At 43.9% G+C, this 19,077-nt stretch overlaps 1 protein-coding gene across 1 annotated transcript in view; it reads left to right on the top strand.

The window, feature by feature from the left end:
* LOC144769584 (uncharacterized) overlaps positions 1-19,077 on the top strand; it is a 334,720-nt gene that overhangs the window by 150,471 nt on the left and 165,172 nt on the right. Inside the window, exons 37-38 of the mRNA XM_078653744.1 lie at positions 5,596-5,609; positions 17,687-17,785. Of these exons, the coding sequence (XP_078509870.1) occupies positions 5,596-5,609; positions 17,687-17,785 (113 nt within the window). The remainder of the gene's footprint in view (positions 1-5,595; positions 5,610-17,686; positions 17,786-19,077) is intronic.

Genomic DNA, 19,077 nt, shown 5'->3' with positions numbered 1-19,077 from the left:
TTAGTGGAACAGTTGGGTAAGTGTTGGATAGTGTAGGGGTAAAAATTACTATTCCCATTCCAGTGAGTGCAACAGTAGGGAAAGTGTTGAATTGTGTAAGGGTAAAAATTACTATTCCCACACCAGTGAATTCAACAGTAGGGAACGTGTTGGATAGTGTATGGGTAAAAATTACTATTCCCACTCCAGTGAGTGCAACAGTAGGGAAAGTGTTGGGTAGCGTAGGGGGGAAAATTACTATTACAACTCCAGTGAGTGCAACAGTAGGGAAAGTGTTGGATAGCCTAAGGATAGAAATTACTATTCCCATCCACCCCAAAACCCATACCTACCCTAAAACTTAAAAATCTCCATTACTGACTTTATAATGCATTGTAATGGCATGCGTTGTAATGGTATGCGTTATAATGACATGCGATGTAGTGACATGTGTTGTAATGGCATGCATTGTAATGGCATGGGATGTAAAGGCAGTTGCATTGTAACAGTTGCGTTGTAAAAGCAGTGCGATGCAATGACTGCGTTGTAATTGATGCTTTCCTTCGTGTTCTGCAGCATATAGGTCTGTTTCTTAGTGCAAAATGCAACCTCACGTCCATTTTGGATGCAAGGGGTGCATTTTACATGGAGAAAACTGCGCTAAAGTACGGTAGGGGATAATCCTACTCCAAGGGCACATATAGTGAGTGCGAGCAACTGGTGGTGCTTGCTAATTATGTTCTGTTGTATTTAACAATATTTGTTAGCGCAAATTGCATCCTATTTTGAATGCGAGGAGGCATTGTTCATCAAGAAATAGCGTGAAATACAGAATTACTCTTTTTTAGCATAATTCAAGTGTAATCTTGTTTAATTTTTAGGAAATTCTGCATGATCATGCTACATGGAATTACGCGAGTAACACCCACCCCTAGAACCATGTCAAGAGCAGGTTCATTTACATCCCTTCCGTGTGCCTCATCCTGCCCCATCCTGCCCCTGCTTGTAAACAAAACATGGAAATCTGCAGGCAGTCGTGAGAGGCCCAGCTTAGGGAACAATTACTGCACACACTGGGAGTGAGGCTTATGAAGAGAGTAAACCACACACTGGGAGTGAGGAGTGAATGGGCCACGGTGGCTTAAGGAGTGTGCTGGACACACTGGGAGGGAGAAGTGAATGTATCACAGTGGCTTAAGGAGAAAGTGCAGCACACCCTGGGAGTGAGGAGTGAATGAGTTATGGAGAGAGTGATGAACATACAAGGATGGAGGAGTGAATGTGCCAAAGTGGCTTAAGGAGTGTGCTGGACACACTGGGAGGGAGAAGTGAATGTATCACATTGGCTTATGGAGAAAGTGCAGCACACCCTGGGAGTGAGGAGTGAATGAGTTATGGAGAGAGTGATGAACATACAAGGATGGAGGAGTGAATGTGCCAAAGTGGCTTAAGGAGAAAGTGCTGCACAAACTGTAAAGGAGGTGGAGAATGTGTTACAGTGGCGTAGGGGGAGTGCACCAGACTCTGGAAGTCCTGAGTGTGTCACACTGGCTTAGGAAGTGATGTGCCACACAGACTGTTAGGGAGGTATGACTACTTCACAGCGGTTTAGGGAGAGAGTACAGCGTGTGCTGGGAGAAATGCCTGTATGTGTCCCAGTTGTTTAGGGGAAGAGTGCAGCACACACTGGAAATAGATATAGCAGCTGCTATATCTAACTTACATTTTGATACTCCTGCTGTGCACTTTCTACTCCGAGTGAGAAAGGCATGAAATTAGCAGCAGCTCAAGGAAGAACAGAATCTAGGAACTATCTTTGCCTTCGCTGTTCGTCTTTCCTTCTCCTTCCCTCAGCCAATCGAAGAAAACAGGAGGTTGCTTTAGAAGCTAAAGGTGGGACAATGGTACCGCCGGGTCATGGGATCAGGGTACTTCTGTGCTTGATGCCCTTTCTGCACCCTGTGAACATTTGGTGAACCAATGTCCATGAGCCCAGAGCTGCCCTGGCAGGCTCTGATGGTTGTGTCAGGGTGGTCACTGAAATTACAGTTACATGGACACACCAACATTATAGGGTGGAGGGTTAATGGTAATTTAGAAATTGCAAATAGGATTGTAGATAAACACAGCTGTGGTTTTTTTAGGTGTCACTTGTGTTGTGCTTGTGAAATCTCTTGTATTTAATATATTTTAAAAGGGGGCTCTTATCAGTTTCCGCGGCAGAATGACTGTGTTCATTCACTTTTGTCAGAAACTTTGTTTTGTTAACTTCTCTTGGCTGCAGGCATTTACGATACTTCTACTAAAGCTGTTTAAGCCCCATTCACTGAGGAGAGGATACAAGATAAGATCTCCTCCCATGTAAAAGACAGACAGCTTCTAACAGTATGCTGGAATGCTTGCTTTTCATTACTTAGTTGAATAAAGCAGACACTTTAGCCTTAGAACGTTTGTGGTATTTATCTAGCAAGTGTTAAAGTCATGATTTCAATAGTGCAGCAAGTGCAGTGGCACCAGGACCAAAAGCTCCAGGCACCCCACTAAACACCGATTATTGCTGTATTTTCCAACTAAACAGGTAGTCACAAGTGCAGTTATCTTTCGGGCACTAGGATCATGATTTGAATGGTGCAGCAGGTGCAGTGGCACTGGGACAAAAAGCTGTCAGAACTCCTCTAATCTCCTAATATTGCTATATTTTATTCCTAAACAGGCAACCACAAGTGCAGATACCTTGGAGACAACAGGGTCATGATTTGAATGGTGCTGTAGGTGCAGTAGCACAGGGCCCAAAAGCTGTCAGAACTTCTCTAAACACATAATATTGCTCCATTTGACTACTAAACAGGCAGTCACAATTGCAGTTAATCTGAATAGTGCATAAGGTGCCGTGGCTCTGGGGCCAAAAGCTCTATGGACCCCACTAAACCCAGATCGTTGCTAAATTTCACTACTAGACAAGACAGTCACTAGTGCATTTATCTGTCATGATTTGAACGGTGAGGCAGGTGCAGTGACATCAGGATCAAAGGATCCAGGCACCCCACCAAACACCGATTATTGCTATATTTTACAACTAAACAGGCAGGCATAAGTGCAATTTTCTTTAAGGGGCTAGCATCATGATTTGAATGGTGCAACAGGTGCAGTGGCACCATGCAAAACAGTAGTCGGAACTCCTCCAAACACCTAATATGGTTATATTTTACTTCTAAACAGGCAGTCACAATTGCAGTTACCTTGCAGTTGAAAGGTGCAGCAGGTGCAGTGACAGCGGGGCCAAAAGTTGTCATAACTCCACTAAACACCAAATATTGCTGTAGTTTACTACTAAACAGGCAGTCACATGTGCAGTTACCTTGCAGGCAACAGGGTCATGATTTGAAAGGTGTAGCAGGTGCAGTGGCACAGAGCCCAAATGTTGTCAGAACTCCTCTAAACGCATAATATTGCTAAATTTTACTACTATAAAGGCAGACACAATTGCAGTTATCCTGCAGTTAAAAGGGGCTTAATTTGAATAGAGCAGCAGGTGCTGTTGCACCGGGGCCAAACGCTCTAGGGACGCCACAAAACACAGAATATAGCTAAATTGTACTACTAAACAGGCAGTCCCAAGTGCAGTTATCTAGCAGGCACTAGGGCCATGATGTCAGTGGTGCTACAGGTGAAATAAGCAGTCGTGTGCAGATACCTTGCAGGCACGGTGGGGTCATGATTTCAATGGTGCAGCAGGTACAGTGACACAGAGGCCCAAAGCGCCAGGAACCCCTCTAAACACCAAATATTGCAATATTTTACTACTAAACAGGCAGTCCACAAGTGTAGTTACCTTACATGCAATAGGGTCATAATTTGAATGGTGCAGCTGGTGCAAATGGTACCAGGGCCAAATGTTGTCACAGCTCCTCTAAACACCAAATATTTCTGTGTTTTACTACTAAACAGTAGTCACAAATGCAGTTATCTTGCAGGCACTAGAGGCATAATTTGACTGGTGCAGCAGGTGCTGTGGCACCGGGACCAAAAGTTGTCAGAAGTCATCTAAATGCATAATATTGCTATTATCAATTAATTCTATTGTTTCCCTTTTTAATTTCATTTTTCAAAAGTTTGCTATTACTTAGCCACATTATACTACTAGTAACAGCACAATATATTGCCTTTGTATACATAAACAAGTCATAACACTTTAACAGACTTTCTGCAAGTTATACTGTAAAACTACTCAGCAAGTTACAACAAAAAACAGCTTATCATCACTCACATAGGCGAAACCTAATGCATTTACTAATGCTTGTTTAAAGAGCAAGTACTTGCAGTGGTTTAACACTTTCAGTGGTAGGACAGACACTTGAATGGGAGGGTACCTGCACATTTCAGGTGATGTGTAAGGCATTATTTTTTTTTTCAAAGTACCGGCACTGATGGTTTTCACTTTAAGCACAAGGGGAACCCAAGGGAATGGAAAAAGCACAAGGACCTCATTTACAAAGCCTCTTTAATAATGCTCCCTTGGTGCACATTACTGTGCCATATCTACTAGGCCACGTAAAGCCACCCTGCGTGGCTTTTCATGCCCTTGTAGATATCGTGTGCTGCAATGCATCCCAAGTCGCTGCGTTGCCTCACACTGTGATAGGGAGGTGTGCCGTAGGCATTACAGGGAGGGTTCCCACATAAAGTCCACGGTATTTGACACATTCCTAGATTTACTGTGCTCTATACATCTGGGAATGTGTCAAAAGCCTACGCCTTCCCAGAGGTGATGTAAGGGAGGTGCAACGAGGAGAAATAACTTTATTTCTCTTCATTTTTCTTCTTTCTATGTGTGCTACATTCAGCAGCACACATAGAAAGAGGAAATCACCTTCATTGATTGTTTTTGTGCAGGAAGGTACTCCTTCCTGCACAAAAACAGTCATCCTTACAACCAAGACATCACTTGCACCATGGTGCAAGCGTGCCTGCGTTGGCGCAGCGCAGCCCTTTGAACACCAGCGAACGGAGAAAGGACAGGAATGCATCGTATCATATATATACGGTGCATTTCTGCCCTTTTCTTTTGACATAGGACAATGCAGCAGGAAGGCTTGTGGGGCTGTTCTACACTAAAAAATTGCTAATTATCCCCAAACTCCTAAAGACAGGTGTAGTGCGTGGCGCTGTAGAGGTTATACTGCTAAATACAAGGCCCAAGGAACACTGCTCGTGCAGGGATGCTTTTTACTACAGCTAAGTGGAGGCGTTCTGTATAACTGGACCGTGCAGGGATATTGATTAGTGAATAGCTATGCTGGGTGCAGGGATAAGCATCACGGCTCAAAGTAAGCCTTGCAAGCCTCTCGGGTGCAAGGTGTCACAACCTAAAGCTTCTGTACATCTTTTAGTGCCTTAGCTGATACGAAATGTAGTAGCCCTTGACCAAATTTTACAGAGAGTGGGTCAGTAGTTTCCAAGCTGGTCTCACTTCTTATCCAAATTCCAGAATAACGAAAATGCATGCTTTAATAAAACGTGGATGAATATTTTTATCAAATTTTACGCAAAGATTTTTTTTAAGAACAAAAAAGAATCCAAAACTAACATTTTCTTTCTGATTTTGTTTTCTTTTAGTATTATCATCAACGGTAAGTTTTATGCTGCTGCAATCAGCCTGGCCTGCCATGATTTGCGTCTGTGGTAGCATTGAGAGTCATCCCTATGGTATGTTCAATGTAAGCTGCCACCTTTTTATGTACCATGCTGGTCATTGTCCTCCATATGTACCATTCTGTGCATAACCCTAATGAATAAGCATTATGGACCATACTCAGTTTAGACCACTGGTTTTGGAGACCACCATCTATGTGGACCACACCCAACCTAGCCTGACCTCAGTTACCAGTGGTTTATTGACCCCATTCTCCAAGGGTCACTGCAGTCTAATCTGGCAACTCGATTCGCCACAGCATGACTACACCTCCCCTTTCATCGGTCATTGTCAGATGAGTCTCCAGTATTTATGGAGCACGCGTAGTCCTGCCTGTCATTATAATCGTTCACACCCAGCCTCGTCTTCCATCTTTAATGACCACCCTCTGACTCGCATGCAATCTTTATTGACCACCTTTCAGCCAAGGCCACTTTCTTTCTCCACCACGCCCATCAAATATCTCCATTTGTATTGCCCATCCCGTGTCTACTACACCATTCAATGCCTCCATGCTGAGCAGTATCTGCCATTTTAATTAACACATTCTCCACTTTGATAGGCCGCACACCTCCTAGCCTGGTCTCTTCCATACAATATTCAATAATGTCAGGCAATGTCTTATAATGAAAACTGTTTCATAATCCATTGATATTTGTGATAATGTTGATTTTATTTCTCCCATTCCTTCCTCCAGACTCCCAGTCCCACACCTCGGGTACGTACCTGGCTGGCTAGTCTTGGGGGAAGTGGGGCTGGTTGGCGGAGGGGCAGAGAACAGAAGCTGGACTGCCTTGGGCTTACGGTTGCATTTACTCTCTCTACTGACCTAAACAGGCATGCACACGGCACAGGCACTAACTCTCGCCTAGGGCGCAGAGTGGCTCTATTCTGGTTTTTTTTATCCGTAGTGCCTGTGGCTGAGATGGGGGTCATCAAAGTTCCAAAACAGAAATTAGGAGAGTACGGTGTCTCAGCTGGACAGTTTGCAAACGCCTGATAACCTCTGCATAGGTTAGGGTACTCTTGGGTCTTTCTGTTCAACTCTCATCCAGCAGTAGTGCAAAAACGTGTACTGTGTTCACTACTTCTCTACACTGCGGCAATTGCCATTTCAGCCTCTATCTGCCACTTATTTTTTAACAATAAATACCTTAGTTGTGGAGAAAGTTGTCTGTGTAGGACCCTGATAATCGCTTCAGACAATTGGTAGAAAAAGCTGTCCAATCAGTATAGTCTGCACGAGGCCCGGAAGTTGTGATGAGAGCAGCGTGTGAACAGTGTGATGAGGATGGGAGGAAGGCAGTACGATTGTACAGAGGGTCTAGGGCGAAGACTGTGCGCATACTTTGCAGCCATGTTGTGGTTTTAAATGATACATTCGCCTAGTCTTTGTTGCATTTGAATACCGCCCTCGCCATTTCTCTGTGCCCGTCGGTGTAGAAAGAGTTCCAGCGGACCGTTTGTCTGCCTGTCTCAGTACCCGCTGGAGCAGTATTGACTGGGCACAGCGGGACCATAGCACCCCTCACTGACGGTGCATGTTGCCCCCGGGAGCCCTCCTCATGCCAGTCTGTGTTTTATGGAGCTCTGCTGGCGCTAGTCATTCCAGTCTGTTCTATAATGAGTAATGGAACAGACCAGGCCCTGCACAAAGACACCACCACTATCATTACAAAAGACACCATCTCTGCTGTACAGATGCCACCTATAATCAAGAGAGAGTGGCCACATTTAACCTGGGCAAATCAATTGATATGACCTACTTCCAGATGAAAAACGTCTGGTTTGTTATATGGACTCGCCCGCTGGGTTTTAATGCAGTGGCATGCTTCATTACCAAGTCCTCTTCTCAAAGAACGGCGTAGTCTCTGTTTATTCGAGGGAGCGCTTTGTGTGGTATTATGTTTGTGTAACCTAGGGTTGGGGCTCTATCTTATTAAAATTGTCTAGGGCTGCCCGCAAGCGCAAGTGTTGCCCTTTAAATCCCCGGACCATCTACAGGATTAAAAACAGGATGTTGAAGCAACATATTTCTGCCTTCTTGTGCCCAGTTCACATAGGCCTGGGCGGAGTTCATGATGTTTTGCTCTGTGAATCTCCACGAAGTGCTGAAAAACCTCTACTGCGCTCTTTGGAGTTCGGTGAGTGGCGGAGTGTGGTAAGTCGCGCAGCTTGCACTGATTTTTTAGCTCTGGGAGTTTGTCCCACGCTGTAAAATCAGGGCGATTGGCACTACGTGTCGCACCAGAGGGTGCTGCTTCTTCCGGTCGCTCCAGTAGATCATCTACTTGAACGGCAGCTTCCTCAAAGCGATCGGCAGATTTCTCAAAGCAAGCAGTCGCGACCTGCCATGAGTGCCTGTAAATGAAATGAAATCCAGTATTTGTAAAGACCACAATTACCTGAGGGTGTCAAGAGCTGGGGGCCGTCTGGAAGATTAAGCAAGCTATTGCCCAGAGTCACTTGTTGCTGGACTAACCTGCCACCGGCACCGGGGATTAAACCGTGAACCCTGTGGTCTGGAGTCAGGCGCCCTGGCCGCTGCGCCACACCTCTTGTTCATTAATTGTACCTAGAGGAGATCTAGTGCACGATTTTTCTCACTTGCACTTGCCAACTTAACGTTGGCAAAGCCGCGAGAGAGAAAAAACTCTGCTCTGCGTCACTTCACTGAGTTTTGCAGAACTCTGCACTCTGTGTACTGTGGACAAAAGTCCACGAACTCCGCCAGCCAAGCAGAATTCTTCGTCCACCCCTATCCACAAGGTGCATAGTGGTTTCACACTAACACTCATGCCAACATGCCATACACTTCCAAGGACCTTCTGAGGTTCTTCCCCATATTGTAGATGCAGCTGAGGGGGCCTTTAGGTGAATATGTTAATCAGATTCTTTGATGAAAGTGAGACAACAAGGCTGTCCACCCCTCACCCCCTACGAGGCAAATAGCCGCTGTAAAATAAGAACTAGACTGGGGAAGAACCTCTGAAGAGTCTTTTAAATGTAAGGCATGTTTGTATGAGTGTTGGTGTAGCACTACGCACCAACATAAGAGGTAACATCCAAAAAGTAAAAAATATTTTTGGTAGGAATCTCAGAAGTTTTGGTCCTGATGAAAGCCAGATTCCCTGAACTGGGCACAAGAAGACAGACACATGATGGCTAGTCCTTTGATGTAGAGTGCATAACAAAACTTCTTGCATCTATATCCTGTTTTTAATCTTGTCAGGGAGCCTTGGGAATAAAAAGGCAGTAAGTGCAGTTGCAGACACCCTGAGACAGTTTTAATAATTAGAACCCTTGTTTACACAAAAAATAACACGTAAATACCTTCATCGAATAAATGGGATAGAGCCCGCCCTGATACAACACCTTAATTGAGGTGAGGACTCGATGATGAAGCATGTCACTGTATTAAAACCCAGTGGGTGAGCGTCCGTATAACAAACCAGGTTTTTTGGGGGAAACAGGTCATATCAATTGATTTGCCCAGGGAAAATGTGGCCACTCTCTCTTGATTATAGGCGATTAGAGTGGAAGCTGAATGGAGCCACTATTTCACATCTATCCCCCTCTTGTGATTAAGATTGCAAAGATACTGCCACCAGTGTGAGAAAAGATACCACCAACAGTGTGAAAAATGATGCACCTCTAGTGTGAGGCAAAAACCTCCACCACTGTGAAAGAAGACATCACTTCTAGTGCACAAAAACACCACCATCCATAAATGTTGGAAAAGGCCCACCACTAGTGTACAGACACCGCAACCAATGTGAGAAAGGACACCATTGCTAGTGTATAATGTTAAGGACACCTCCACCAGTGAGAGATAAGACACAATGCTACTGTGAGAAAATACACTACCACCAATGTTAGAAAAGACCCACCACTAGTGTACAGGCACCAGACCCAATGTAAGAAAGGACACCATTGCTATTGTATAATGTTAAGGACACCTCCACCAGTGCGTGACAAGACACAATGCTACTGGGAGAAAAAACACTACCACCAATGTTAGAAAAGACCCACCACTAGTGTACAGACACCACAACCAATGTGAGAAAGGACACCATTGCTAGTGTATAATGTTAAGGACACCTCCACCAATGCGAGACAAGACACAATGCTAGTGTGAGAAAAGACACTACCACCAATGTTAGAAAAGACCCACCACTAGTGTACAGGCACCAGAACCAATGTGAGAAAGGACACCATTGCTAGTGTATAATGTTAGGACACCTCCACCAGTGTGAGACAAGACACAATGCTAGTGTGAGAAAAGACACTACCACCAATGTTAGAAAACACCCACCACTATGTATAGACACCACAACCAATATGAGAAAGGACACCATTGTCAGTGCATAATGTTAAGAACACCTCCTCCAGTGAAAGACCAGACACAGTGCTAGTGTGAGAAAATACACTACCACCAATGTTAGAAAAGATCCACCACTAGTGTACAGGCACCACAACCAATGGTAGAAAAGACACCATTGCTAGTGTATAATGTTAGGACACCTGCACCAGTGCGAGACAAGGCACAGTGCTAGTGTGAGAAAGGACACTATCACCAATGTTAGAAAAGACCCACCACAAGTGTACAGACACCACAACCAATGTGAGAAAATACACCACTGCTAGCGTATAATGTTGAGGACATGTGCACCAGTGCGAGACAAGACACAGTGCTAGTGTGAGAAAGGACACTGCCACCAATGTTAGAAAAGACCCACCACAAGTGTACAGACACCACAACCAATGTGAGAAAATACACCACTGCTAGCGTATAAAGTTGAGGACACCTGCACCAGTGTGAGACAAGACACAATGCTACTGTGAGAAAAGACACTAACACCAATGTTAGAAAAGACTCACCACTAGTGTACAGACACCACAACCAATGGGAGAAAAGACACCGTTGCTAGTGAATAATGGTAGGACACCCCCACCAGTGCGAAACAAGACACAATGCTAGTGTGAGAAAAGACACTACCACTAATGTTAGAAAAGACCCACCACTAATGAACAAACACCACAACCAGTGTGAGAAAAGACACCATTGCTATTGTATAATGTTAAGGACACCTCCACCAGTGCGAGACAAGGCACACTGCTAGTGTGAGAAAAGACACTACCACCAATGTTAGAAAAGACCCACCACTAGTGTACAGGCACCACAACCAATGGGAGAAAAGACACCATTGCTAGTGTATAATGTTAGCAGCTGCGGCTGGTAGTGGGAGTACCAGCCAGGCTTTGACGTGGGGAGGGGGAGAGGCAGGGTGAGGGGTAGTAATGTATGGATTACGGAGTTTAACAGGTAAGTAAACATATAAATAAATAAAACGAATTTCGTTGCACAAACTGTATCACATTTAGTGATGCAGTGCACGCAACGAAATTCGTTTTATTTATTTATATGTTTACTTACCTGTTAAACTCCGTAATCCATACATTACTACCCCCCCACCCTGCCCCTCCCCACGTCACCGCCATGGCTGAATGGTAGGACACCTCCACCAGTGCGAGACAAGTGACACTGCTAGTGTGAGAAAAGACACTACCACCAATGTTAGAAAAGACCCACCACTAGTGTACAGACACCACAACCAGTGTGAGAAAAGACACTATTGCTAGTGTATAATGTTAAGGACACCTCCACCAGTGCGAGACAAGACACAATGCTAGTGTGAGAAAAGACACTACCACCAATGTTAGAAAAGACCCACCACTAGTGTACAGACACCACAACCAATGTGAGAAACATCATTATGAGGGGAAAACAACACCAATGTGAGAAAGGCACACCACCATTGTGAGAGCAAACTCTAAAACTAGTGTACAAAGACACCACCACCAAGGTTAAAAAGAAACACCACTCGTGTGAGGAAAAAACACCACTGTTAGGGTACAACGACACCACCACTACTGTACAAAAACCACTGCCAGTGTGAAAAAAACACTATTGTGGTAAAATACACCACTATTAGTTTACATGGTACCAAGACGAGTGTAATAAAAAACAACTATCAGTGCACAAAGACACCACCACCAACATGAGAAAGGGGAGTTACGTACAGCTCAAGCACTTGTGGGACAGAGACGTTCCCAGGGAACAGAGACCTCTCAGCTCGTTATGAGACAGAGAAGTTCCTTACCGGTGGCAGGGTTGAACAGGCCGCCATTTCACCGCCTTAGACTTGGCGCCCTGCGTGAGGGAGGGTGAAATGCTGGCTCGTGCAGACAACCTCTCCGTGTTTGAACAAATGAACTCTCGTACAATAGGGTGTGAGAGGAGAGGGCTCTACGAGGAGACACCGCACCGGGTTTGCAGAATAAAGGTCCACCTCTGAGCAGTTGGGAGAACCTAACAAATGGCCCGAGCATTAGGGGGGCGGCTGAATGTCGAAGATCATCTGAAAGGCTTTGTTTTTACCTTCGTGCATTTTCCCCTAATATTGCAGCCCCCTTGTGACGGTGTAACGTGTGCAGCGCCATCGTGCAAAAGGGCAGGCGAACACCCAGAAACAGATGGTTCTGTTATAGACTGCTGTCCTAACGTCACCTGTGGTAAGTTGACCCGTCATTCCCGGTTGGCCTTTGGTGTGTTCGTATTTTAGTCATTGCATTTTGGCTGTGTAACTATGTTATTTTCAGAAGCAGGTTCTTGATGCACTATGTGGCCGGGTAGGAACACAGGTAAATATTGCGCACGGAGTCCGTGTACTGCAGCGGGCGCATTTACGTCCTACTGCACTGATGGTTTTTAGACAAGGGCCGGACCTGCTCATTTATACGTCACACTATCAGAGGTCAATAGAATCGCCTGCTCACTGGCACATATATCGACTCCGCATGTCGACCACCAATCTTTGTCAGGGGAAGCAAATACAGGGGAATTCTCTGCGTTCTCTGCATTCACTTGCCATGATGATATGTTAGTAGTGGTTAGGGGTGAGTCGCGATAACTGCAGGTCGATATTAAAACTTCGTATTGTGACGGACAGATACATTGTTCCCAGTTTACCTCCATCAGTTGAGGGACCCGTCCCATCATGCACTTCAGCCTTGCACCAGCTCAGCCCCTACACAGTAAATGCAAACTATCTCCGACTTGCCACTCAGATGCCTGTTAAACCAGCCTGCCTTAGGTCTGTGGTGCCCGTGGCAGCTCTTGGTTATAAGTCTGCTGTTCCCAACTTTGCCCTCTGTGTTTTCCAAAGATCTTCTTTCTTTAGCTCTCTAAATGCAATGGAATATGGCGTCCAGCCTATCATGAATGTGACTGCAGCACGTCGTTTCCAGTTCCCATCATCCTCTAAGCTTCCCAGGGTACCACTGCTGTCACACACATGCCAAGGCTCGTCCCTCCCGTGTTACCCCTGGCACTTTGTATAACAGCCTACGAGAGTAAAGGACAGACAGGCTGTCAGGTGTCGTGGTCTTCAGTTGTTAGGAGCAATCTCTGGAGAGGGGAGGATGGTGGCTGAGAGCAGTGGACCTCAGCCCTCCTTTTCACTCCAAATAACTGAAGACCACCACACCTGACAGCATGTCCTGTGTTCTCGTAGACTATAATACAAAGTGCCAGGGCGAGAGGCAGATATCACTGCCTTTGAGCCGCTCACTCAATGTCCAGTGTGCCAGATGTACCACAGCCTGTGTGTGCACCTGGCCCAAGCATGGCTATGCTAACTGCAGTCTCTGTGTGTGTGACTAGCTACCATTTCCTAGCTCCCATTTGGGGACCAGCACTTTGGTTTCAGTCTCTTCTAACATGCAGCCTGTGTGCCTTCTAGCTCTCGGCTGGGGACCCGGCATCTGGTTTCCGGCTCCACCAACATGCATCCAGTGTGTATATCTGCCTTTTTTTTCTGAGACAAGGCCTCTCTGGTTTCAGGATTCTCCAAGGTGCAGTTTGTGTGTGCGTTTGACTCCCATTTGGAGATCTGGCCTCTGGTTTAGGCTGCTCTAACAGACAGCTACCGTTTGAGGACCAGGATGACCCCCTCGTTTCAGGCTAATGTAATGGGCAGCCCTTGTGTGTACCTGGCCCACGCCTCTGGTGTCAGGCAACAGTAACTGCAGCATGTGTGTGTATACCTGACTCCTGTTTCTTGCTCCCCTTTCTGGAGCCCAGATCTCTGAGCTCAGGGTCTAGCCTTTAGTTTCTGTCTGCTTTAACACGCAAACAATGTATGTACTAACCTTCTGATGTCAGGCTCCTCTAAAGCACCGCATATATGCGTACCTGGTTTCTGGTGAAAGGACCAGCAGGCTCTGGTTTAAGGACGCTCGAATGCGCAGCTTTGTGTGTATCTGTAGCCTGCGTGTGTGCCCTGCTCCCGTTGTGATTTCAGTTTATTCTAATGCGGCTTCCTTGTGTTTTTTTCCCTATCAGTATGCGGCACCTGTGCCCCTGAACTCGAATGTGGCTTAGGACAATTCCCTGAGGAAGTCTTTAACCCTGCCATTGAGTGCTGCCCTAGGTACACATGCGGTAAGTACAACAAATTGACTCCCAGCCAAGAGGTGTACACTGACAGCTTGGTGAAGGGCATGTCACAACAAATGTTTAAAAGAGACATTATTTATTTGGGCACAGAAAACATGCCTACGTTTAAAAATCAAATTGCATGTGAGGTTGTGGTTTTCCATCAATGCTGATTAGCCCTGGAATGAGTCTGTAGGTTTAAACACTAAACATAGCTGCATCTGGGGCACGGAGCCTTTAGGAAAGTACCAGCTTCAAAAATAGAATCTGACGTGGGTTGGCAGGAGTTGAAGCAGCATCCGGTGTAACATCCAAAGGAGTACAGGCTCACATTCACACCCCCAAGAGCAATACAAACAAACACAAATGCTACTAAAACTAATTAATATATATATATATATATATCTTTTTTTTCCAACATAGTTTAGCCACACAAGACAATCCTTCAGCTTTCCAAATTATTTATTGAATAAACAGAGCCAGTCTGTCAACCGATGCGTTTCGGCCTTGCGGCTTTGATCACAGTAGGGAGACACTACTTTCAACATCTATTTAAGCACTTCCTGTTAAAAACAATCCCATTGCATTATGGGAATTGTAGTTGTTTACAAGTTTCTCCAAAAAGACAGACAATACATCATTATTTTAGATTGTACTCTGGTGGCCAAACTATAGCGTGTTAATCTAAGCATACATAGTTGTTCTGCTCTATATTTTTAACACTTGGAGTGGGCAGCAAATAATTATTTTTCCTGATTGTTCCTTTGTTACACTGTAATTGTGATTAGTATCAAATAATTACACGTTTTAAATTCAGTTCTTTTTTAAGATTGTTGTTTACGTCCTTCTTTTCTTATGGTTAACCCATTGCAAGGTTCTCCTGTGCTGATTTTATGTATAGTACACATCTTCGTCCGTTTCCACGCTATTCTAGGATTAGTATCCTGTGGCTGTGTCCTATGCTGAGTTCGTGTGGGTATCCCATAGCTGGATTGGATTTTTCGGATGATTTTTGTTTCATTTTCCATGTTATTTCAGTTCTCACTTAAAGGTGAATGTACATCTCCTCATCATTATTCAGGCTGTGAGGCTTCTTGGTTTTCAGCCTTATGATGTATTTGGACTCCAACTGTCTCAATTTTCTTTTCCGATCACCAAGTCTTTCACTATGTACTATGGAGTCCAGACCAAAGAATTCCATTATTCTCCAATCGTTGGTTTGACATTTGGCCAGATGTTTGGCCGTTCTAGTAGTGTATATATATATATATGTGTATATATATATATATATATATATACATACATACATACATACATACATATATATATATATATATATATATATTCGCACAATAGTAGCCAGACTGCAGCGCCAGGTCCCCAGGACGGAACAGACGACCAAACGAATCCGGTATGAGGCAATAAGATTTTAATAAGGCAAACTCAGCAGCAAAGCGAACTGGCGCGTTTCGGGCGGATGCCCTTGATCACAGTCAAATGTTTACCCATCATGCCTGAATTTTTAAAGTGCTAGTGCACACCATGTGATTACATTAAACATGGAAAAAATACTACTTCGTTTCTATGGCACATCAGAGAACAGAGGTGGGTGATAGCCAAATTCAATATTTATGTCACACGAATGCGGGTTGATAACTGAATAAATTCATATAAAATAGCAAGAATGTTTCATATATATGAAGAGCAACATCTTTATGTCGAATCACTACATTTACCAACATAAATACGGAACGGCCGTGAGCATTCCTTTCTCCACCAACTACGCTGACCTAACAATTGAGTTGGTGGGAGAAGGAGATTGCATGGTGTCAAGGGAATTAAACATTTTGGGGGGAAAACACCCGACTTTGTGATATAGATGACTTGTTCGTCATTTGGTTTAGTACAGCAATGGAATTTGCATAAGGTTATGGAAAACCTCAGAAAGATCTATGTAGCCTCAGATTCGCTTTTGAAATAAGGGAAACAAGAGTAACAATCCTAGATATTGAAAAGTACAAATCGACTATAAAATTGAAACCTCACTACATAGGAAAAATACTGCAACCAATCATTTATTACACACCAGTATTCAACACCAGGAAAGACTGACATGGAATAACCTATACAGAGAACTTCTGAGATTGAAGAGAAAATTGCTCAACACTCACTATTCAACAAACAATATAAAAATAAAAGAGATTTATTTTCATACATTAATATATTTATACTGCACAAAATGCAGTGGTATAAAGATCTATATTTTACAGGGAACTGTGATGTATTTTCCATATTTTGAAGAAATGATATCATAATGTCAGCCTCTGCAGAGCTTCACTATTGTTTAATTAGTAATGAAAAGCTATAAACATATTTAAGCTTAGTTATAATTAGGTCAGGACGAAATTCAAATTATGCAGGTGTAATTTGCATAATTTTGTAAATTTCTCGTTACATTTGTTCCACAAAATTCCAGAAATTACACAATTATGCCACTTTGAGTAATAATGTGGCATTTGGAGTACACATTTAAAGTGAACGCACAATTTGTGGTCAAAATGTATCGTGAATGCTCAGGGAGAATAGAACTTGAATGGCTGTTGTTCATTGTGCTATTGCTTCAAATGCTTTTTTGTCCCAAAAATGCATGCAAGGATGCATTTCATGCTAAAATATAGCACAAAATGATGGATTGTCAATTTACATAAATATGCGTAATTTGCATAATTTTCTCTTCATTTCACGTAATTGCACAAAAGCTAATTACTGGAATTTCCCATACCCTTAGTGATAACTCATCACTTAATTTGAAGTCTCTTTGTTAAAACCAAGCCAAACCATATTATTAATAATGCAACCTATACCAGTGTATTTTGTGCAACAAAAGCACCAACAATTGTATTAATTGCATGTTTCAAATATATCTTTTCACAAAATTAAGTGGTATTGTGATAGTGTACTATACATTAATGTATAAATACTTCACTACTCACCAGTCCTGTATCAATACTCTTTTGTAATTATTTATTACTTTTGAATAGTGATGTCACAATGCCTCCTGCTAGAAAGTTTTGATAGTAACTTACATTGAACTGCTTGAAATACGTGTTTGAAGCAAATTACGACCTGTACATTACTGTGTTTACTTTCAAATTACAGATCTCTCATTTATTCTACAGCATATCTACAATTAGAATATCAAACTTATAAACAGGAGCAAGCGACAAAAGATGTTTTTAAAAGGGTTCCGGTGACTTTGTGACCATGTTTCGTAAGAAATGACAATCCTGCCTGTAAAAGGAATAGGTCAAGTTGCTTCAGAATTTAGAGGCCTTTAAAGAACCTGGCCTTCAGCCTTATTGCCTATGCAGTCACAGACTCCAAACTGATGTGTAATATCACTGTAACATTTGTCAGCAGGTAGTGAATCCAATTTGTTTTACAAACACAGGCACACCTTGATCCGACAGCACTAACTCTGGTGTGTTTATTTTACTCTTTCCTTCTATCACCAGAGTGCCCACCAACATGCCCCACACCTGAAGACTGTGAGTTTGGATGGGTCCTCAGCAAGGTAGAAACTGAAAACGTGTGTTGCGAGGAGTTTGAATGTGGTAAGTATAGACAAAACAAAAGCACAGGGAGTGCCTCAGAGCAGCTGTTGTAACTTTCTGGGAGCTTATAGACAAAAACCTGTTGTCACGGAGAAAGGAGTCAAGAGCCAGAGTGCACTGCAGAGGAAAGTACTGCTCTATTGCAGCACAGATAGTTTGCAGGGGGAGTAAAGGCGACTGTACCGCAAAGCAGAAGCTGTGTCCCACACATCCACCATCCATACTTTCACTCAAAATACAGACGTAATGTCAGCACAAGGGTATCGGTGTAAATCTCAGTGGAACTTCACACGAGTCAGGCCAGTAGACCGCACTTCCCTCAAATAGCAAAAAAGTCTGATCAGGACTAAGAATCCCAAATATGTGTTATGATGCCACCGCCGCTGTATGTCAACAACCCAGGGTATGGACGGTAGTCCCATGCCACTACAGTGGTTACGCTTGGTGTGCCCCTCCAGAGTGTGGACCTTAGATTTTCCATGGCAAGGCCTAGGCCTCAGTACACATACCAGAGGAAAGTACAAGCTGAGGCAATGAAAATACCAGTTCAACATGTAGTTGGATTACCCAGGGCACTGGTCCATGCACGTATACCATGCAGGGGACATTATCATCCCAACTGAATGGTTAGGATTAGTAGTTGACACTGAATTGTTAGTGACTGATGAACAGAAGGCACCTAGGATAGTAGTAATCACTGGCTTGTTAGGGGTGGATGATTGGAAGCAAGCCACACAGACTTGCAGTAATCACTGATTGGTTAGTGGTGGATGAGTAAGAACGGGGCACCCAGGCTATTAGAAGTGAATGAGTAGGGATGTGACAACCCAACTGGTTGTAGTCACTGACTGTTTACGTCTGGATGAGTAGGGGTGGGCTCGCCGTGCTTGTAGTAGTCTCTGACTGGAGAAGGGTAGATGAGTGGATGTGGGGTGTGACATTCAAGCCTGTAATAGTCACTTGCTGGTTTTGGGTGGACGAGAGGAGGCAGGGATTGTCCAAACAGGCTAGTGACATTCACTGATCGGCTAGGGTGGAAGAGTGGAGGTGGTGCACTCAAGCTAGAAGTAGACACTGATTGGTTAGCGTAGATGAGCGGGTGGGCCACTCATGCTTACAGTAGTCACTAACATGTTAGGAGAAATCCCTGCCAGGTTTCTCGAGACTCCATCTTAGTATCAATGAACATATTTCTCTGTTTCCAATATTTGCCTGTCTCCAAATGGTGCATGCTGCCATGCATGCTATCTCCCCCATGCCGAGTGACATGAAAGTATGAGAGTGCCAGATTA

Source organism: Lissotriton helveticus, chromosome 7, assembly GCF_964261635.1.
Source record: "Lissotriton helveticus chromosome 7, aLisHel1.1, whole genome shotgun sequence".
NCBI classification, from domain to species: domain Eukaryota; kingdom Metazoa; phylum Chordata; class Amphibia; order Caudata; family Salamandridae; genus Lissotriton; species Lissotriton helveticus.
Note: the sequence above shows the minus strand (reverse complement) of the source record. Positions and strands in the feature narration are given on the sequence as shown.